The 23,300-nt window shown below is 44.9% G+C and overlaps 2 protein-coding genes across 2 annotated transcripts in view; both read left to right on the top strand.

The window, feature by feature from the left end:
• Positions 1-1,961: 1,961 nt before the first annotated feature.
• Positions 1,962-6,777, top strand: LOC311235652 (protein limb expression 1-like; the record flags this gene model as incomplete). Its single annotated transcript, XM_084323117.1, has 6 exons — positions 1,962-2,040; positions 3,076-3,281; positions 4,011-4,151; positions 4,249-4,344; positions 5,978-6,055; positions 6,325-6,777. 6 exons carry the CDS (start codon positions 1,962-1,964, stop codon positions 6,775-6,777), a joined length of 1,053 nt encoding a protein of 350 aa, XP_084179243.1.
• A 3,379-nt stretch (positions 6,778-10,156) lies between these two features.
• epg5 (ectopic P-granules autophagy protein 5 homolog (C. elegans)) overlaps positions 10,157-23,300 on the top strand; it is a gene marked incomplete at its 5' end in the record, with an annotated part of 131,151 nt that continues 118,007 nt past the window's right edge. Inside the window, 7 exons of the mRNA XM_084323116.1 lie at positions 10,157-10,210; positions 10,390-11,040; positions 17,708-17,968; positions 20,411-20,609; positions 21,374-21,510; positions 22,980-23,087; positions 23,178-23,251. Coding sequence (XP_084179242.1) covers positions 10,157-10,210; positions 10,390-11,040; positions 17,708-17,968; positions 20,411-20,609; positions 21,374-21,510; positions 22,980-23,087; positions 23,178-23,251 — 1,484 coding nt within the window. The remainder of the gene's footprint in view (positions 10,211-10,389; positions 11,041-17,707; positions 17,969-20,410; positions 20,610-21,373; positions 21,511-22,979; positions 23,088-23,177; positions 23,252-23,300) is intronic.

Below are 23,300 nucleotides of genomic sequence, written 5' to 3'. Positions count from 1 at the left end.
GGGTCCTGGGACCAGGAGCGTGGAATGGTCCCTATACATACGTGTAAATGGACTGTTTCAGCCAATCAGAATTGAGAAATGTACATGCCGTTGTATAAATAATAAATATATTACATACATTGTGCACTTATATTGTTATTGTGCACCCATTTAACAATGTATATTGTGTAGGGATGGGTACCGAATCCGGTACTTTTAAGGCTATTGACCGAATCATGTCTACTACAGAGTACCGATTCACGTGAGATTCACTGGTGCCACATTTCGGAAATGCAAAAGAATTTTTTTTTTTTTTTTTTTTTTTTTTATGACGTCAACGTTTCGTTTACCGCGACAATACACTGTTACCTAGGATTTTACTAAGGTACCGGTATCGATTCACAGGTACCGGTTCAAATGTGAACGGTACCCAACCCTAATATTGTGCAATGTATGCCAAAATATATATCTTATAAACTTATATCAAAAATGTTTGTTTCCTTCCTGTAAAACTAAATATGACGTAGGCTCACGCAAACCAATTTCAACCAAAGATATAACTTTTGCAACCTTGACCCCAATGTTTTCAAACGAACAAATCAAATTCCTCCCCAACGTTATGTCCCGCCTGCCTCTCCTGTTTCACTCGGAAATACGTCACAATACGGAAGCTAGATAACTCGAAATTCCATTTCAGCTTGACTAAATAATATTCTTAAGTGATGACTGGCCCTTACTTTCCATCCATTTAATAATTCTCCTGCTTATGTTAAAAGTGCTACTCTGACAAGAGAATGACTGATGTGCGTGTAGGCCAAGGGTTCAAATGGAACCCCAAGTTCATTCTATAGACTGCTCTATTCTCTGGTTCAAAGGCTACTCACAATTAGACAGGGTTTTGAATGGGCCACGTCCGCCCCTGCCAGATACCCAATCAACTCAATAAAGTCACACACAGACGGGCACAAACATGTGGGAACATATATGCTCCAGGACACACCAAAGCGGTCGCCATCAAAAGGTGCAGTGTGCTCCACTGGCCCAGGAAATGAGCACATACCCATTTTACTCTGTCTGACTGACGTGCACACACACACAGTGAGGCACACACAACGTGCAAAAGAAGAGGACTTGGGAGCTAAGAATGCTCTCCGTTCTCAGTATTTGGTTCATTAATGTGTAAGACGCTTTCAAGGAGCGGTTGAATTCAGACCTAACAATAGCCATTCATACGGAGTGGGTGAATGGAGCTCAGACCCTGAGCTCGATGGGATCAAGACTTGATGTGGGTGGGTGTGTGTGTGTGAAGTCAACAGCACAGCTCCTTCCCACCCCCCACGACCTCGCGCGCGATACTGGGCATGGGACCCGTGGCTGGACGTTCATATTTCATATAAAATGCACATCATCCAATCCATAGATTGGATTTTGGGGCGTATCCTCCACGTTATTGGCAGATGGCATAGTTTGTAGTTCACCAGGGCAACTCAGCACTGGTCCTTAACTGTCTGACTCTGTTCAGGGATTAGCCAGCTGCACAGCCTAAGGGGAGGGGCTCAGCATTCCAAAGCTGGACCTCTCTGTGTGTGTGTGTGCGTGTGTGTGTGCGCGTGTGTGTGGAAAGAGAAAGGGGCCCTCCGAGCTAATTGGCAGTGCGGGTGACAAAGGTGGTCTGCTTCAGAGGAGAAACCCCGGGGAGATGTTCACACAGGAGAGGAGGAGGGCAGAAGGAGAGAAAGAGGGGGAGTAAAGGAGGAGAGAGGAGAAGTGAAGGAGGACTTCAGGCATGTTCCTTCTGGCATTCCTGCCCCTTGGCAGTGTGTTGGCGATGGAGACAGTTCTCTTCTAGAGTGGTGTGTGGGCTGCAACTGTTCCTGTTCTGATCAAGCATGTGTGAGCTGGACTGGGGGAGTCCAGAAGGGCTGGGGAGCCTGTGTTAACGGGGCAGCTTCAGGAGCGAGCGGTGGGATAGAGGAGCGAGGATGAGCGGGAAAAAGGCACAGGACAGCATCTTGATGTCACACCTGTCCCAGTGTGAGTCCGACGGCGGCCTGAAAGACAGTGAGTAGAAACTTTTAAACTAAGTATATCAAGAGGTACACACTTTCTTTTGCATTTTGAATTTGACAAAATCCAGCAAAGCTCGCAATAATACACGATTGAATTAAAGGAACATGCCAATGTTATTACGTCTTTTCTCAAGATCGTTGCCAATTTCCTCTGTGTGTTGACTGTGTTCAGTAGAAAGCTATATGGCTGCAAGCTAGCCTACCTTAGCACAAATTAATGGAAGCGGATACGGACCACTAGACTACTGTAGCTTAAAACTCCGGGAGAGGTATTTTTGGCCAACAGTTAGGTTAGTGGTCCATATCCGCTTTCAAAACATCTCTTGAAACTGTTAACTTTCCTCTTCAGATGCAGATTTAAGTAATTTCTTTTCTTTTTCTTAAATTTTTTTCATTTTTTATAGTATATTGCCTGCCTGATTCAGTCCAGGAGGCTCAGGTTGTCAGTCAAGTAGTCCCTACAGCGAGGGATTGAGTGTCAGAGGGAAAAGGTTTTGCCAACACACAGGGCCACAGGAACCGTCTAAAGCTCTTTGAGGGTCAGAGAGCACTCTGGGGTTTGGGATATGCTGATCTGTGCAGACTCAGGACTAGCAGCTGGGTGGTTCCCTGCAGAACCTAATTCCACTCAAATAAACTCTGTCTGGGAATGTTAGTCTTAATAAAAAAAAATGAATTGTGCACACACGCACACACACACACACACACACACAAATGCAACAGCAGAGGTAAACTTTCTACTGAAAAGTAAGAGACCTTTAATGTTTTCAAATCGCTTTAATCACAAGTAAAACAAGTCTCCGATGACCACTCTGTGTCTGATTAAGAAAAATTAACCTGCATACGTTCCAGCAGTGACCGTTTCATGACCCTAAAGAAACCAGAGGAGTAATCTGTCAGCTCTCAAATCTTTGTTTAATCCAGACCTCCTTCTTTTGTGGTCCTGAATGTTTTCTTTATTATGCTTCCATGATCCTGTTTTCCCATAACGTTTTATTATCCGTGTATCCCTGTTGTGTCTGCACAGTCAATGTGGTGGCCATGCTCCATCATTTCTGGGAGCAGAAACAGGTGAGCCAGCTGAATGGATCCTCCAGCGAATCAGAGGGCTCCGTGAAGGAGCCAGCCAGCCATTCAGAGAGCTTTTTGCTGTACGAGTCCGCCCCTTCACCTGGTCCTCCGTACATCTGCTATGTCACATTACCTGGAGGAAGCTGCTTCGGGAACTATAAGGTACGCGTTCCTCGTCGCTAAGATGAAGCAATGCACCTCCATTTATCACGTTTCCAACTTTTGAAAACCAGGTTGCAAGGCCAACGGACACAGACGAATAAACAAAGAGTAGAGTCACGCTGAAGCGCTGAAACGCTCTCATTAAGTGTTCATTTTCACCACGAGATCAAATGTGATCCACGTGGATCTTCATCCCATGTGTATTCCTCATTACTACCAGATAAACCATCCTGGCACAACCAAACACACGGACCAGGCCAGCTTGATCCCTGCTGTCATCAGCAGACCACACATGCACACTCGGCCTATTGACTCGGAGCTTACCAAGTTCCACCAGGAATGCCACACACACACACACACACACACACATACAGTACATATCCACCCACACAGGCCCAGTGTTGCTTTATTGTGAGTCCGATTGAATCCCATGATACGTTTCAATGGACTCATTGTGGCCCCTACAGCCTCCGGCGCAGCGCAGCTCTCTGATTGGTTATCTCCGACTGGCTCTGATACCCTAACCTTGTCACTTATTAGATTTCTGATCCCATGATCTGCTCTTGTGAACTCCGTCGGAGGTGTTAAATCAGGAGTTAACTCATGAGGCCTAGCATGTAACGGAGAACCCTGAAATTGTATTGTAAAACAAGTGAGATTCCAAGCATTAGCCTCCCTCCCCCCCATCTCATATCCATCTCTGTATTCCCTCCACGGCTCCGTCCTCAGGTGTGCGAGACCCAGGCGGAGGCGCGGAGGGACGCGGCCCGCGTCGCCCTGATGAACTCCCTGGTGAACGAGCTTCCGTCCCGACGCATCGGCCCCCAGTTCATCACTCGGAGCCTGCGGCAGGCCGCCACGGACAGCGCTGTGAGTGAGTCTGGGAAACAAATGCAAGTGTCGGTCCTGGACCATGTGTTACTCAAAGGGCTGAGGGATGTGTCGCTCTGCTCTCTGCTCGGCCCAGGTCTCCATGGAGGACGCGTGTGACCCGAGCACCAGCATAGGTACCTACAGTCTGCTGCTCCATTCACACACGGGCCGCGCCATGCTGGAGTTTCAGGTACGGATGCCGCTGGTCAAATGCTATTTTATCTGCCCGGTGGCCCGTTCAATCAAATCAGGTGACAATGATGATGAATATACAGTACTTCAAAGGATATGGACTGGAGTTGTTCTTCTGTACTTTTAAGTGCGTATGTTATTGGACTTCAAATAAAGACGTTGTTATTGTAACGTAAACACAGATTAGTATCCATATACACATGAGGTGTTCGGGCAAAATGAAAAATCAAAACCGAGCATGAGCGAACTCTCGTCAGATCCATAATGAAGCTCGGTGTGTGGCCGTTCTTCTCTGCGGTGTTATAGTTAGAACTGAGCTCTACTCCCCCACGCACTCCATCTTAGTCACAATGCCTTCGTATAGAAGTTGGAGTCAGACCTCTGGCAAGGGAAGGCGGTATGAAAGACCCCATATTTCCAGCTCAATGTAAATAAGCACATGTCAGCAGTCAGGGGGCTATTAACCAGGAGGAAATGGCTTCATTATCATTCCTGCTGGACATATGAGGATGGAGAGAAGTAACACACGGGCACACACACACGCTCAAATGAGTACACATACAGTTCACAAATACACACACATGCATACACGCAAGCACGTGTGTGTGTGTGTTTACACGCTGATACATAGGCCCCACATTAGCATGTATTACATGGTTCATGAACATGGTGGACACACAGACTGAAGACAGAGAGAGAGTGACGGACAGGTAAATATACTGCAGGTTCACCAGGGACATCAAGCCAACACGTATCACATTTCCCATCTGTGTCCGATTAGATTAATCCATTCATTAGACTCCTTCTGTCTCAATCTGTTGAACTCATACTGTCATGTTACTGTAAATGTATGGCAGCTGTTCGCCCAGGCACTGGGCTCTGGATCAGAGATAGCTCTACCTGGTACATAGCTACATCAAGATTCGACCACAGTTTGGTTACAGGTCAAGGAAATGTTCAGATAATAAATGATCCCGGGTAAATGATAGAGGCCTTGCACAGAATGTTTGTTTAGTTCTCTTTCTTCCAGCACAGCTGCCAGTAACCATTGGTAACCACGTTGTGATTCCATGTTCCATGTATCATTATGTAAAACACACATGATATTACTATTCTACTGTGAATTGTTTAGTGTGTAAGACACCTAATTCTTATGTTTTTGTTGATATATTTCCCATAAATCAACACAACAGTTGTCTCATGCATTGTCATGTACAAAATAGTGGTTGCTATGTTACAGGCAGCCATGTTGGAAGAAGAGAACTACATAAACATTCCGTGCAAGGCCTCTATTCATGAATGTTTGGATTCATGATCCAATCATTACTCATGCACAGGTGGAATTTCTCTCCCTCTCTCTCTCTTTCTCTTTCTCCCTCTCTCTGTCTCACTCTTTCTCTCTTTCTCCCCCCTCCCTCTTTCTCTCTATCTCTCTCTTTCGCCCCCTCTCTCTCTTTCCCCTTCTCTCTTTCGCCCCCCTCCCTCTCTCTCTCCCCCCCCCCCTCTCTCTCTCTTTCACCCCCCTCCCCCTCTCTCTCTCCCTCCATCTCTCTCTTTCTCTTTCTCTATTTCGCCCCCTCCCTCTCTCTCTCCATCTCTCTCTCACTCTCTCTCACTCTCTCTCTCTGTAGGAGATGATGACAGTGTTCCAGTTGTTACACTGGAACGGGACACTGAAGGCTTTAAGGGAGAGGCAGTGTTCTCGACAGGTACAATTCAACGAATAAACAAACCATCGGTCTCTGGAGGATATGGGACTGGAGAGCTGACGTTACCTAGATAGTTGTTTCACTGTGTTGTTTTAATTGTTCTATGAGTCACAGTGCAACTTAAACTTCACTGAGCAAATAAACATACAATACTGCATAATTTCTTCCCCTTAAAGGAACACGCCAACATTTTGGGAAATTAGCTTAAATTAAATGTTGGCGTGTTCCTTTAAGAGAATGATGGCCTGTTTATCCTCTCGCTCCCCCAGAGTGTGATCACCTATTACTCTCAACGAGGACTTGATGAGTGCATGCGCAGCAGCATGGCTCTCGATTGGCTGGTGCGGGAGCAGAGGTCCCCGGGGCGACTGGGCGAGGAGCTCCAGGTGGCGCAGAGGGAGCTGGTGTTTGCCCGCTGCCGGGGCACAGAACTCCGCTTCTACAAGGAGAAGACGGAGATCCTCAGCCTGGCACTGAGCCAGGCGTACATGAAGAACATACATGAGCCTGCGAGCCTGGCACTGGGTCACACCTACAAACAGGATCAACATCCTGGACAGCAGTTATACAGCCAGGATACTCTGGCCCAGATAACCCCACCCTGCAGTCCGTCACCGAGCCTCCATAGAAACGCTCCAGCCAGCCCGAAACAACTGGCCTCTGGAGGCCCTGCCACGCCCAGCCCACAGCTGGCACGTGGGCCTTGGACCAGCCCTGAATAGAATCACAAAGACGGGTCTGTGGAGATTGAACTGCAGACGTCAAGTGATTTATTAGAAATCTGTGAGTGTGGACTGAAACACACACTGACCTGCCAGTGGACTCCACCTGTTGACCAGGCAACAGAGGGCTGGTTTCTGTTATTTTGGAACGAGGAGAAGAACAGGTCTTATCTGAACAATACTGACCGGCTGTATTGAGTGCCAAACAGGAACATAGTTCTTGCCATAGGCAGCCGTGTGATATGCTGAGTGGATAACATCTGAGAGGGTCTGTGTAGGAGTGTGACTTGGCCACCACATGCATATACACACACACACACACACACACACACACACACACACACACACACACACACACACACACACACGCGCACTTCTTTGAGTGGTGTCAGCTGAACTGAATATTAAATAGAGGTCCATATAAACTAGGCCTAAAGGAACGATCAAGCATCAGCCATTATCACAAGTGACAATATAAATACTTTCAGGTGTACAATTTCACACATGAGTTTAGAAACGTGAGATCTGAACATTTGGATGACAACATTATGTTAGCTTAGCAAAAGAATCACAATGGCTACCGACCATTGAAAGCTATAGTTTTATAATTCTTATTTTTTTTTATCTACTTTTTCTCCCCATTTTTTTCTATTTTTTCCTCCCTTCCCCAATTTCGTATTGTTCAATTCTACCCCTCCCCTGTCTCGAACGTTGTTAGGCCATGCCTCCCACAAGCCGGCTGCAATGTGGACGAAGCCTTGCATCACGTGTCCCCTCCGGTACACGTGGAGGCAGCTGTCGCATCTTTTCACCTGCACAGCGCGATCTCTCAGCGGCGAGGGTCTGCGTGGGAGGGACACGCCACCCCGTCGCTTCCTGATTCTACTGCGCAGGCGCACCAACCGACCTGTAGGAGTCGCTGTCCACAACGTCCGATCCCCACCCACCAGCTTCCCACCCCCTAATACTGCCAATTGTATTAGTATGAACGACCAGCCAAGCTGGTAGCAACGCCGAGAGCTGGGCTCGAACCCAGCATATCCTGCGTTGGTGGCGAACGCCTTGCCCACTGCGCCACCTAGCCGCCCTAGAGTTTTATAATTCTGAGATAGAATTCTGAGAAAACATTCCAAAAAACATACACCCGCAAGGGTTGATACATATAGGCCAGTTTATTAGTGAGTCTGTGAGCAGCTGTAGTCTGCAGGGGTTTTTAAAGGGAAAAAGTTATTCTTGTGCTGTACATTTGTAAATAAATGTTTTTATCTCTTGCCATCTGTCTGTCTGTGGATTTGTCATGTGATATTGTGTAACTAGTCCAAGTGGCCCCATGTGCATGTGGCTTTACTCAGATGAAAGCATGGGACTTAAAGGCCCAATCAGTGATTCAAACATACTGTGTAAACAAATGGTAGCCCCACCCCACCATGAAAAAGTGAACAAATAAAACTAGCCATGGAGACCCGTTTTCTCTAGTTGATTGTCTGGGCTCTTCATACAAGGACTTACTAGACCACATGTAAATATGATTTTTTTTTTATTGTATTTCCTGTATTTTGTGGGTGGAAAGTATTTGTTTATAGGCCTATAGGTAATGTTTGTAAACACCAGAGTACATTTTTTACCCCACATGTAGCCTACATGGTCAAAATAAAATACAGATTGGGGCTTTAACAGCTGTTTATCAGCTGATTCTCCAGTGTGACAATCTTAAGTAGGTCCATGGCATACATTTTACTCTGTAATGCCCAAATCTCTTTTGTGAAATACGTGGCATGTGTGTATTGATGAAGACTTTATTGACATGACATGACATGAACATGACTCAATGTACTCAAGGGTACTACGACTATGCTTGCACCTCATGGTACCAAAGCACCTCAAAGGCACTAAAAACCAAATTACAAACATCTCAAAACAAACTAGTCAGACTACTGCTTGACCTGACTCCTAGAACCCACCTCACCCCTGCACACTTTGCCAACCTAGGATGGCTTAGAGTAGACGACAGAGTACAGCAACTTGCAATGGGCCTGGTCTACAAGATACACTACACGACCAAGGTACCCATGTACATGTCAAAATACTTCCCAAAGGTCAGTGAATACCACGATCACAACACCAGAGGGAGCTCCACAAATCATGTAAAACCCAGATTCGGCTCAAACAAGGGACTAAACACGTTTCGCAATTATGCCACAACAATGTGGAACGCCCTACCCAAAGCTGTAAAGGAATGTAAATCACTACCCACCTTCAAAAACACTCTCAAAGAACACCTACGGGAGACTGCAATTCAAAACTGGCCCCTACAAATGTCCTAACCCAGTTGTACAATAAAGACCAAGCATGGCTTTGTCAGTATTCCAATGTACAGCCCCACCCAACCCCACCCAACCTCCTCCAATGTACAGTTTCCATGTCAAATGTATGTCAGTATTCCAATGTACAGTGTCCCCACCCCCTACACTGACGTTTCCTTTCCATTCCTGTTCCGGTCTATTATTTGTCAATGATTGTTGTTGATATATATAGCGGCACTACGACCGCATCTCGCCCCGCCTGAGAAATAAATATGCCTACGAGGCTAAATATGATCAATGAGTCAATTGAGTTCCATTCAATCGCCACCGCAACGCACTCCGTTTAACAGTTTCTACTCGGGAGAAATGTCGTGGGAGCGGGCGGAAGTTGCCCAATCTGGAATAATCTCCGAGGCTGCAGCTGGAGGCTACTCTTCTGGCTTTCCGTAGAGAGGTGGGTGTAGTCACATGATCAAACCATGTGACCAACGAGGCTGGAGTTCTCAGAAGAAAACAAAACAAATGACAGCTGAGACCAAGCGTTTTGTTCTGGAAGGTGACCTGGCAGGATGTTATCAAATATAAATTTGACAACGTGATTACGGATACGGGGATGTTGTTACGACAAATCAGCTATGCTTGAAGACAGACTAACGTTAGTTTACTAGCGCGTTAGCTTCCAGGCTGTGCCAAACGCGTTCGTTGTTGTGTTTTCATTATCGACGGCGACAGAAAGGATTGGTTTCGGTTTCCCGATTTTCCTAACGAGACCATTCCACCAGAAGCACACTTCTGTCACCGAGGGAGTTTCCAAAACAGAGGCCCCGTGTATTAAACGTAACGTACAGGCGAGTGCCAGTGTTTATCTCGACAACACAGCCAGGCAGCTATCTTATCAAGTAAGCCACTGTGTTGATTTGTTGTTGTGTGTCGTTAGTTAACTTAATGTGCACGTTGTAAACAACGTCCATGTTCTTTTTAGCCTCAGTACATTGCTTGTCTCTCCTATTAAGCCTGTCTGTAGCCTTGATGTGACCCGAGGGCTGGGAGAGAGGGACGTGAGAAGAACTCCAAAGATGGAGGCTGTGAGACCAAAGAAGAGCAAATCCAAAACCAGTGGGAAGGCCCAGGTAAAACATACCAAGTATCTACAAATGGTAGCAATCATGACCAGATGTATTAAATGTATATATATGTTCAATAGTATGTAGGAGACTTGGTCACATGCACATTTGTACACATTCAAAACTAGGGCGGAGATCACTATGGTTGTTATTGAACCAATGAAAATGTTCTTTTTTGCTGACAGCAATCCAGGAAGCAGAGACAGACTGAGGATCCCCCTGCTGTCTGTGAGAATGATGCTTCCATCTCTGGTTTCACTGACATCCCCCTCAGCCTGCCTTACCAGGGGACTGAGGGGCAGCAGCGGGTACCTGTCCGGCACTCTGAGACCACAGCGCAGACCTCGGACCAGCCCTCAGAGGACCAAAACACCTCCTCACCACAGACGTTATCAGCATCCATAGCACAGAGTTTACAGACCTCATTGACTGCTGCAAAGCCTCATGCCTCAGGCCAGCTGACTGAGCCAGAGGTAGAGGAGAAGGATGAGGTAAGAGAGGAGGATCGTGGGGCTGAGCTCAGAGTTGCACCGCAGGCCACTGTGGCAGGGAGGGAAAACCAGACATGGACTCGACCCCGTGTTTCAACGCAGCTCGATAATCCACCTGCTCCCAGTGCCCCTGCTCTATACCCCTCCCTCCAGTCACTGGAGGTGGGCCCTCTGATGCAGCTCCGCGAGCTGGCTCTAGAGCCTTGTGGAACAAAGGGGCCTGCTGTGTTGGCCCTTGCAGAGCAGGAGTCGTCTCCTCCCAGCCTGCAGCTTCTTGAATCTGTAGCTGAACTTTCCAGGAGCAGACTTTACCCTGAATTACCCAAGACTGCCCCAGAGCTGCAGGTAATCGCATACCGTAAATAAAGCTACTCTTCTATTCAGTAGCTAAATAATATGTACTAGGGATGGGCATTTTAAAGAAAAATCCAGATAGATTGAGCGCATGCTATACTCGAGTGATCGTGTATTACTCGAGAAGGGAACATTTATTTTTTTATTTTTTTACTTAACCCATTCTCCGCCATTCACGTGTTAAGGCGGGTTTCTCCGCCATGCGCTGTCTGCCAATAACTCCGTAAGGCCTTTTTGAGATAAATATTTCATATTATCGTCATGGTATTCATATTTCACCCACGGAGTCTTGGGTGATGCTGTCTGATCCATCACAACTCTGCAACGCTTCAATACCGCCACCTGGTGGCAGATCGGTGAGTTGCCAAACCGGAAGTTGCCAAAACCGGAAGTGGTCCGTCTCCTATTTTCGTCCGGCCACTCGCTTATCAGACAATACAGACACTGTCGATATGAATCTTTGCCATAACTCAATAATCAATATGATTTGGACGTGTATTAGTAATATACAAACCGGAAATGGATCGCATCGATCAACATCCCATAATAGCGATCTTTTTGCTCCAGTGTGATCGCCCAACGCTATGAGGAGACTGGGGTGAGATTCAGCGTTTTTCTTTACCATTTTCGATACAAACTGCTCTGATCAATATATCACCCATACTACATGAATCATTTAACGTCGGTCATTGAATTATAAACGACCCCCCCCCCCCTCCGTTCACCCGCAGATTACCAGTCATGACGTTTAGGACCATGTACAGTTGACATTTTTAATATAACGTTGATCGGTAGTATTTGATCATCTAATATATGCATTTATGCGTATATCTCACGTTCTATGAAATACTGCAGAAAACGATAAAAACATATTTATACTCTAGACGGTATTTTAGTAGGAATGTGTGAATGAAAAAGTAAAACGTTCCTACATCCTGAACGATAGATAATTGATGTTGAATGGGCCATAGTAATGTCAATTTAGCAATACAATTTAAAAAGTTATAGCCCTGCAAAGAAGGTGAACATCTCCATAGACAAATAGTGCTGGCAGAGGATGGTTTAGGATGGATATAAGCCCGGCAGAGAATGGGTTAATTTTGTTCATTCAAATATATGTTTAAGGAAACCAACAAACAGTTATAATCTTACACATACATATGAAACAAATGTGTAAACAAAAATTATATATTTTAAATATTTTTCTTTATAAAAATTATTAATAATTTAAGATTGATTTTTCTCATAGCTACGAGTAATCGATTACATCTAAGTCAGTGAGTGAGTGCACGTTTGTGTGGCGGGGCTCTCTTTACACTCCTCAAAAACGTCCATAAACATAGGCGTTGTCGGAAAAAGTAACGTTGGTGTTGTTTTATTCGCCGGTCTCCCAAGGTGCAGAGGTGATATTTCAAAACAGTGACGCAAGCGTAAATAACATAAAACAAAACACACTATACTTACAATACTTATACCTATAATAACACAAGTTCCCCAATAACTCATTTGTTTACACAGAAATAACAAAAACACTATGGAGCTTCACCAGCATAATTCTACTTTGTAATGAGCAGCCAGGGGAAGAACCTGTCCTTGGCCAAAACGGCCCTCTTGTACCTGGTAGCCCCTCCCATCAGGCTTCACACAGCGGGCACAGATTTTTTTTACTTCGACACCACAACCTTTAACTTATACCACCACCTTAAAGTGGACAAAAGGCACTAGAGAACACTTAAATTCACACCCTTAAATTAATGAAGCAAACTATAATAATTTATAATAATAATAATAATAATAATAATAATAATAATAATAATAATAATAATAATAATAATAATAATACACTGTTTGTATAGCACCTTTCATACAAGAATTGCAGCTCAAAGTGCTTCACAGCACTTTGAGCTGCACATCGTTGTTTCTTTTATTCGATATTTCCATTCATAAAGACATGCCGGCAGCCTGTGTTATCACTGGGGATGGGTCTGAGATCTCAAAAGTCTAATACCGCTGCCTAACACCTTGCGGCCGCTATTGCACTCCATTTGAAACGATGTGGCTTGGTGTCTCATTTTGGAAATGACACCAGACCACCCTAAAACTACACTCATATTCACAACGGTATAAAACGGAAATGTATGGATGGAAAAATTATCTGTTTTTTGCATCTTGACCGGAAGAAACTCAATGACAATCGACTATATTATTAGATCCATAGCTATAATATATAATATAGCTTTAGGCCTGCAAACACAGCCACGTATCCCCATGTTAAAAGGCGCTGGCCTTTCAACAGTAACAGTAAACAGCGCCATCTGGCGCTGAAAGTGTTAATATGCGTCTTTGTTTACGGTTTGATTATCACTGATACAAAGTAAAATAGTGCAGTGCAATAAAATAGTTAGTAAAATAGAATAAAATAATGCAATAGTGCATTGCAATAAAATAGTTATCATCGTATTTTTTCGGGAGGCCGGTAAGGAGTGCATTACAGTAGTCGAGTCGACTTGAGATAAAGGCATGGATCTGGTTTTCAACGTCCTTTTGATTTATAAATGGCCGTACTTTAGCTATGTTTCTAAGGTGGAAGAATTATGTTTTTGTCAACTTGTTGATTGTGATTTAAAGCTTAGGTCTGAGTCTACCATAACACCAAGACTTAACTCACTCAAATACAGTTAGCAGCTGGATAGACTACAGATGGAAATTTGCTTCTGCTAAATCTGGTGCAAACATATTTTCATGTAACAATGATTAACACTATGGTCGCCAAAAACACCATAGCACGTCTTTCCCCGCCATGCTCATTCTGCCAAAGACGCCGTACCACGTCTTTGATATCAATATTTCAAAAATCTGTGATCGAAATCATATTTCTCCCCCGGAGACTTGAGATCTACTGTTGATCCCCTCTCAACTCTCCAACGGTTCAAGAGCGCCATCTGGTGGCCGATCGGCGGATCGCCCAGAGCGGAAACAGGAAATGGAAGCTGGTGCTCATTTCAATTCGGTTCGAGCTAGACAGGACTCGAGCTAGACACAACGGATAGCAATCCGTTACCAATAACTCGATAAACAACATGATTTGGACGTATATACTATTATACAACCTGGAAATGCAGGGGTGTACAGTCAGTGCGACATATATATCGCACGTGCTACAGCAACAGCTGTCTGTGCGATGGATGGATTTACTTCAGTAGCACTGGTGCGATAGGGATTCGGTTCATATAGATACTCTTATTTTGAAAATCCTGTAGCGGGTCTCATTTCTGCCCACGCGCAGCTCCAGCTAGGCTCCGAAAGCTAGCAACGTTCAGGTGCATATGATACTCTTATTTTGAAAAAACTCTTGTGACAACTCGACGAGTCGTATCCGCCCTATCCGCCCTTCTGCAAGGAGCAGCGCGTTGGTCGGTTGGTGCGCACTGCTGCGTTAACACAGCAGTGCGCCTACACGTCCCGAAATAAGTCCGTGGTGTTTTTTCTTTCTCGCAACGGGTCAAATGCATCTACATGCTTTGCACCGTCGCCATTCCTTTATGCGCACATCGCCCGAAATTAACGTTTATGTACCATTACAATCACTACAACGTTAGCAAGCTAACAAGCTAATCCTGATCAGAGGCGCAGAGCCAGCAGACACAGTGTGGAAAGGGAAATGGGGGGGCACTCTCTCCCCTTCCCTGTGTGTGTGTTAAGGCTGAGCCCGAACGTTCGAACGTTCGTTCGTTCCGCTGGCATTCGGACTTTAATTAATGCATTCGGACGTTCGGGGGAAAAAAAATAAAAAAAGGAGGCGCGGGTGAGGCGATGTGAAGAGGCGCGTCCCCGCGGCGGCGCGCGGGGTGGAGTCGAGGCGAAGATGCGCGTCCCCGCGGCCCGCGGCGCTCGGCTCATTATTCAATCATGGCAGCTGCAAGTGGGAAGACTTCACCTGTGGAAACACTTTAAATTAACAGACGACAAAGTAAAGGCTGTGTGTCAAATCTGCGACAAGCGGTTGGCATTCCACGGTGGCACATCCAACCTGGCTGCTCATTTACATCATGCAGGTCCCCCATTTTCATTTATCTGCATTGGTGCAATAAATCCCGCTTTTGGAAATAACTTGTCTCATTTGATCCTTAAATCAAAAGGTAGAAGACCTATCGAATATTCAATCGTAATTTATTTCAGTTGTTTTTTTCCAGGGGTAATGAAATTAATCTAGTATACAGGTGCCAAGTGTCTATAGTCTAAATGTTTTATTACGATACTAGACAGTAAAGTTAAAATGCACAATAACGTGTAATATATAAATCATTGTTTATGCTTCATGTTCATCCCCCCCTCTGTTCTGAGTGACTTCTGAGGCGATAGAAACATCGCCAAGTGCGCAACGCTCGAACGCAGCCAATTGAAAAATGCACGAAAAGCAATCAAATGTTGAAATGTATAAAAAAAAACTATATATATAAATGGGATTATGATATCACAATACTATCCAAATATATGCACTGGATAAAATGTATATTACGTTCACACTAATATAACTGTTTAGAATAGAATAGTCTATTGGGTGAGTGCGGCTGGCTTTCGTGTGACATCACGTCCGGGAGCGGGAGTCAACCAGGAAAATCTATAATAATCACAGATACATTCAGTCAATACTGGATCTAACTAAATGGATTTATGGATTGGATACACATTTATGGACATTTCAAGCCCACCAGACCAGAAAGCTTCGGTTATTCCAATTCATACGGCGATGTTCTACCGGCACAAAAAGTGAGTGCGTGATAACATGTTTGACTGCTGTCTTTTCCCTTTGTTTAATTACATGTTTACATGAACAGCCACCACTGTAAACAATTTTTTTTCACCAATAGATTATGCAATGCCGCCCTCCGTAGGATCTATAATAATACAATAAAAAAAAAAAATTATATATATATAAAAAAAAAAAAAAGTAATAAAAAAAAAAATTATTAAAAAATTTACAAAAAACGAACGTTCGTTCGTAGACCCTGGCGAACGTTCGAACCCTAAAAACAGGGTTCGGGCTCAGCCTTAGTGTGTGTGTGCGTGCGTGCGTTTGGAAAGACGATGAAGTCACTAGTCAGGACTCAGGACAGGAGTATATTATAGTAAACTGAGGATGGACAGATAATGATGATATTCAAATATAAACAAGTTTCGAGAGGAGTGGAAGTTTGAAGACAGACTAGACTACAATATGATGCGGGGGTGGTGAGTTGAAACAGTGTGTGTGAATGAATGAATGAAAACTTTATTTAACAGATTGCAGAATGGGTACAGTACGGCTCAATACACACAATTGTTAAGGGGATGCAGACCAGAGAAAGACGTTTGTCTTGTTTACATCAGGGTCCCCCATTGTGTGTGTGTGTGTGTGTGTCCCAACCGACCCCACTTCTATGTTTCAATAAATTATTTGCATTTAAAACTATTAACGCTGACTCATTCCTTCAGTCCACTCAAAATTATGCTAATATTCCTTATGTTGTTTATGATATTAATTGAAAATAGCATATGAGAGTATCATAGTAATAATAACACATGGCGATATACTAAATGACAGCCAAACATGGCACTGCAACTAAATAACACAAATACAATAGGCACATTTGTGACTGTTACAAATATAACACGTTTTATACTTGTGCTACAAGATTTTGGCCTGTGCTACAAAACTATCAACCTCTGTAGCACCAGTGCTATGTGCAAAAAAAGTTAACGTACAGCCCTGAAATGGATCGCATATTTCTACATCCCATAATAGGAATATTTCTGTTCCACGCTCATCGCCCAACGCTATGAGGAAGCTACGGTAAGATTCAGCGTTATTTTTTAACGTGTTCGATACTAACTGCTCTAATGATCATATCACCCACACTAGATGAATCATCTAATGTTGGCCACGGAATTATAAACGACCCCCCCCCCCATCCGGTCAACATCAGATGATACGTAGTAACTTCTAGAAGCACGTCCATTTGAAATTTTTTATCTCGCGCAGATTCCTATCAAACTGTATTTGATCATCAATATAATGCATTTGGGGCTATAAATCACGTTCTGGAGAAAGCTGCAGAAAACGATAAAAACATACTTATACTTTAGACCGTATTTTAGTATGAATATGTGAATGAAAAAGTATAACGTTGCTACACCCTGAACAATAGATACTTGACGTTGAATGGGCCATAGTAATGTCAATTTAGCAATACAATTTAAAAAGTTATAGCCCTGCAAAGAAGGTAAACATCCCCATAGACAAATAGAGCTGGCGGAGGATGGTATATTAAGAATATAAGCCTGGCGACCAAAGTGTTAATTGTCAAAAAAATATATATATAATTTTTCTTTTAATATATATTTTTTTAAATAGATTCGAGGCTTTTCAGAAAACATTCGGGGCTTGAGCCCAAGTAACCACCCCCTAGCCCCGCCCTGCTAACGCATCAATACATTAACCTACCAAGCAAATAGCAACAACAATAAATATATATAAATGTATGTATGAATGGATTGGATACATAAATTCGGGGCCGCTTCGTCACAACTTGGAACAATCATTTTGGTCTCATATTATGCTTTTTCCAGGTCAAAACTATGAAAATGGAGTTCTTCATTTGTGCCCCCCCTACCCCAGGCGTTCTCATTGGAGCAGCTGAGTGTTTGGGAGCCGTGCGGGGGTGTATGTGCGTGGCTGGAGGGCGTGGAGGTGTGCGCGGCCCAGTTCTGCGCCCTGGCCAGGCAAGAGAGCCACGAGCTGACAGAGCTGCTGCAGAACTATTGGCGCTGTCGCCGACAGCTGACCCAGTCGCACACGCAGCTACACACGCAGTCCTCCGACTGCAAGAGCACTCAGAACCGGCTCTGGAGCTTCAAGGACGAGCAGCTCACCCTGCAGGTGAGAGACACCAGAGTACTGGTAGTACCACTGTGTAGGGATGGGCACGAGGAACGTTTTCCCAGATCCAGAATAGTGCTAGAGTAATTGTTTAGCAGGAATAACGAGATATTGCGCTGCGTCACTCACACACTATACATGTTATTATGTCTCACTCTGCTGACATAATAAAATGTACAGCAATATACCCGATGCTTAATGCATATTGTCCGTTACCATTTGTAATAATTACATTACCTCCACTGTCTGCAACACGTATCTCCGCTCATGGAACGGCATGTCCATATCAATAGTCTATGAACGCTATGCAAAGTGGTAAAAAAAGAAAGAAAAAAAAAATTAACCTTTATTTAACCAAGGTAGGTTCGCTGAGCACAGATGCTCTTTTTCAGGAACGCCCTGCTTCACATTCACACAGTTCCATTCACACCTGGGAGCTGCCCAGTACAACCACAGTCGACACCATTGGCCACTGAGCAACTCCACTGGAGCAGTTAGGGGTTAAGTGCCTTGCTCAAGGGCACTTCAGCGGTTGGTGTTCCTGCCGGTCCTGGGGATCGAACCGGCGACCTTCCGGTCACAAACCCGCTTCTCTAACCTTTAGGCCACGATTTGCGAGCTAAGCTTGCTTTCAATGCGACAGAACGTTTTTGAGTTGCGCTCTCATGCTCCACAGCTGACCAGTGTTGTCTTCATGCAACAAGTCACGCCTCTTGGGATTTCAGAGCGAGATTTCTGTTTCAGTGGCACAAACAAGCACTTGAGTGAAAAGACCGAGCACTTGAGTTGAACTTGAGTAAACTGTTACTGGCACCCATCCCTGCCACAGTGTAGTGCTCCCATTCATAGTACCACTGTGTAGTACCTCCACCTGTACAGTACCACTGTGTAGTACCTGAATGAATGAATGAATGAATTTTTTATTTAACAGATTGCAGAATGGGTACAATACAGTACGGCTCAATACACACAATTGTTAACACATCCAGCGCCGGAAACGCTTTCCAGCGTTATTGCCCGCCATGCGTTGTCTGCCAAGATCGCTGTACAGCGTTTTTGAGATCAATATTTCATTTTTTCGCCATGGCATTCATAATTCATCCACCCAACCCCCGATGCTCTAGCTGGACCCTAGATGTGACTGCAACGGCTCAATACCGCCGCCTGGTGGATGGTCAGGCGAGTTACACTCTCGCAAAAACCGGAAGTGCCATCGGTGCATCAAGGAAAGTCCTCCGGCAGTCACATCTCGTTACGAGACTCCCGACGGACACTATAGTACATATGGATCGCTTTCTAAACTTAATAATCGATATGATTTCGGCGTTTATTGCGCCATACAAACCGGAAATGGACTTAGGCGATCAGCGTCGAATAATTGGGATCTTTCACCTCCAGTCTTATCGGCCCACGGTAAGGGGAATATAACGTTATTTTCAGCCCGATTGTTTATTCATTTCACTGCAAACCATCTGATCAATATATCACCCATACTACATAAAGCCGTTACTGATGATCAAGGAATTCTAAACGACCCCCCCCTTTCCTCCACGCATGATGAAGCATAATGTATACCGATCATATACATTTGAATTTTTTAATATAGCGTGTATAGGAAAGAAACTGCAATCGATAATCTATCATATGCGTTTGGGCCTATAACTAGCGTTTTTGGAATTACAGCAGAAAAGATTAAAAACATACTTATATTCTCGAAGGTATTAACACAACAATGTATGAATGAAAAAGTATAACGTTCCCACATCCTGAACGATAGATAATTGATGTTGAATGGGCCATAGTAATGTCAATATAGCAATACAATTTAAAAAGTTATAGCCCTGCAAAGAAGGTAAACATCTCCATAGGCTTTTAACGGTGGCAGAGAGGGGTATGAGATGGGCACAATGCCCGGCGGTCAATGTGTTAAGGGGATGCAGACCAGAGAAAGACGTTTGTCTTGTTTACATCAGGGTCCCCCATTTTCAATTCATCATAACATATATGACACACACGACATACAGATAAACAGTACTGCTACATCTATACATTTATGACATACCAGATTTGCAAATACAGTACTGTTTGTGATACAAAAAGAGTCCAGAAAAGAGAGTATATACATTTGACGTAGAAACTGTACATTGGAGGAGGTTGGGTAGGTGGGGTGGGGTTGGGTGGGGTTGGGTGGGGGGGGGGGGACTGTACATTGGAGGTGGTTGGGGGTTGGGTAGTGGTACCTGTATAGTACCACTGTGTAGTACCTCCACCTGTATAGTACCACTGTTAGTACCTCCACCTGTATAGTACCACTATGTAGTACCTCCACCTGTACAGTACCACTGTGTAGTACCTCCACCTGTACAGTACCACTGTGTAGTACCTCCACCTGTACAGTACCACGTTCTGGTGCACATCACTTTTAACGCGATTTCTTCACAGGGTGTGTGCGTGGACCAGTCGAAGGTGTGTGGGTACCACCGCTTCCAGCAGGCCGAGTTTAGTCCGAGTGTTCTGGCCGAGCTGAAGAGGTTGTTCGAAGCCCGGGCTGAACTGCTTCACCAGAAGGTGGTGCTACATGCGTACACCGCCTTGCTGTCGCGCTTACAGGTGGAGTCGTACCTGTACTGCTTGGTCAAAGGTGAGAGACTTCGAAGTACAAGGCAAAGGAATGTCCGCACAATGGATTCCAGTTCTGAATACTTTGTTATGCCTACAAAACACGAGAGTTGACGTTGCTCCACAATGGCGTGTCACTGCTGAAGTTGTTATTTGTAGACTGCTTTCACTGTCTACAACTGTCCTACACTGTAATCATAGTAATCATAATAACTACCCACCTCATACTTTAGTCTACCCATATACTCTGTATGATGGCATGTACAACAGTGCTGTATATACTGCATATATACATTCATATATTTATATTTACTGTATATATATATATATCCATATCTGTCTGAATATACCTGCATATAACCATTTTTGCATATCTGTAGATACTATATCTATCTGTACATATCCCTTACCTACTCTTACTAGTTACGCTGCAAGACAGACTACCATACTGTCTTTATACCTGTATCACTGTACAGTACATATTAATACTACAACTCTGTACATACTACAACTTTGTACATACATCTTATTAGCACTACACTCCGTAGTACTAATTTATATATTCTATACCCAGTTTAATCACCTATACATTGTATATTATTATTTACTGTTTACTGTTACATTTGCACTCTGGTTGGATGCCAAACTTCCTTTCATTTTACTGTACTTGGGCGGTATAATGACAATACATTTGAATCTAATCAAATCTAATATGTTTGGATATCCACACCGCCTGGGGTTGTGAACTGGCATCATTTGCGTTTGTCTCGTGTCTTTGTGTTCCAGATTTCTCCGGTAGTAAGACACAGCCTTGTTCTCTCCAGCCCCTGAAAGAGGCCATCAGTGTTCTGTTCAGCTTCACGCGGAGGGTCCTGGACGACGCCCAGTTCCAGACAGACATTCATCACTGGTTGGAGAGAACGGTAAACACACATGCCACGCTCACACACACACACACACACACAGTACTCGCATTCACTCACACAACACACGCACACTCACGCACTATATCCCTTTACTCCCTCACGGGCGAGCATATTCTCTCAGTACCAGCAGGATGTCTCTTAGCCCCTTCCGTGACTGCGATGTGCAAGCCAGGGGCTTTTGAGTCACTCGCAGCTCTATAGCTCGCAGGCTTATTTGGACCACCAAGCACTGCTTATAAGCTCGGGGTGGGTCAAAAATATATCACATATGAATTTAAAAGGTACCCAGCGTACAATTAGGGTTTCACACACAGCCGCGCTGGGGTCTGAAAGCTCGGAGTTGCTAATAAACATTTTAAATCATTTTTATAAAACTAGTGGTACTCGTGTATTTCCGTATTTGGCTGCCTGGTGCGCCTGCGCTGTGATGTGATCAGCGCAGGTGCACCAGGATTCAAAAGCCCCTGGCTTGCACATCGCAGTCACGGAAGGGGCTAGACGTCTCTAACAAGAGCTTGGCTGCTGGGGAAACCAATAAAGACTGAAGGCCACACTGTCCAACACACGCACACACACACACACACACACACACACACACACACACACACACACACACACACACACACACAGAAAGATGGATTGAGGATGGCATGCTCGCACAGACAATTAGCATGGTAATCATACATGCATACACTCCCTTTTTTTTATCCACTTGTTCTCTTTTTCCATTTTTCTCTCATCCCAATTCCAATGTGCCAATTCTTCCCTCCCCTGTCTTGAACGTTGCTCGCATATGCCCCCCACTGGCCGGTTGTAGGGAGGATAGAAGCCTTGCATCACGTGTCCCCTCCCGTACACGAGGAGGCAGCCTGTCACATCTTTTCACCTGCCAGCGCGGACTCTCATTGGCGAGGTGTACCGTGTGGGAGGCTCACACTACCCCCGCCATTTCCTGTTTCTGCTGTGCAGGCGTCCCCAACCGACCTGTAGGAGTCGCTGTCCACAACGTCCAGATTACCACCCATCGACTTCCACCCGCTAATTCTGCCAATTGAATTAATATGACGGCTGGCCCAAGCCGGAGGCAGCACAGACAGCCGGAGTCAAACCCGGTGTCTCTTGCGTTGGTGACGAGCGCAATGTCCGCTGCGCCACCCAGCCGCCACATGCATACAGTGAGCATTGAATGACCATTTGAAAGAAGCGGAGGCGCCCTGATGTCCAGGTCAGCTGTTGAGCGACAGTGGCTCAGGAGGTAGAGCGGTAAGACCTGGTAAGCAGAAGGTTTGATTCCGGCTTCTCCCAGCAAGATGTCAAAGTATCCTTGAGTCGGTGTGTGAATGTATGAGTGAATGGGTGAATGTGAGGCATAAATTGTAAACCGCTTTGGATATAACAAGAGCTATATAAATGCAGTCCATTTACCATTTGTTGAGCTTTCTAACGTAGGTCCTCTGTGTCTCCAGGTGACGGTGTTCCTGCGTGTCGGAGCGCCAGGGGAGCACCTGTACCTGCTGTGCCACCTGCTCTGCTGCCCTGCCGGCGTCGGCAAGTGGGCTGCACCCTTCCTACAGGTCAGACAGTCTTTCCCAAGCAGACATTGGTAGGGTGGTACCTCAGTCATTTAGAGAACTGGCTGCCATCTTTTCTCACGTGTGTTTCAGATCAAGGTGTTTGGGAACACCTCCGGTGTGCAGAACTTCATGCAGGCTCTGGCCATTCTCATGTCTCCAGCCAGGTGATTACCATCACAACCCCCTAATTGACCTGTCTCAAACCCACGCCCT

This window comes from Notolepis coatsorum (assembly GCF_963971535.1).
Source record: "Notolepis coatsorum genome assembly, chromosome: 10".
Taxonomy (NCBI): Eukaryota; Metazoa; Chordata; class Actinopteri; order Aulopiformes; family Paralepididae; genus Notolepis; species Notolepis coatsorum.
The sequence above is the reverse complement of the archived record's forward strand: the minus strand, read 5'-3'. Positions and strand labels throughout refer to the sequence as shown.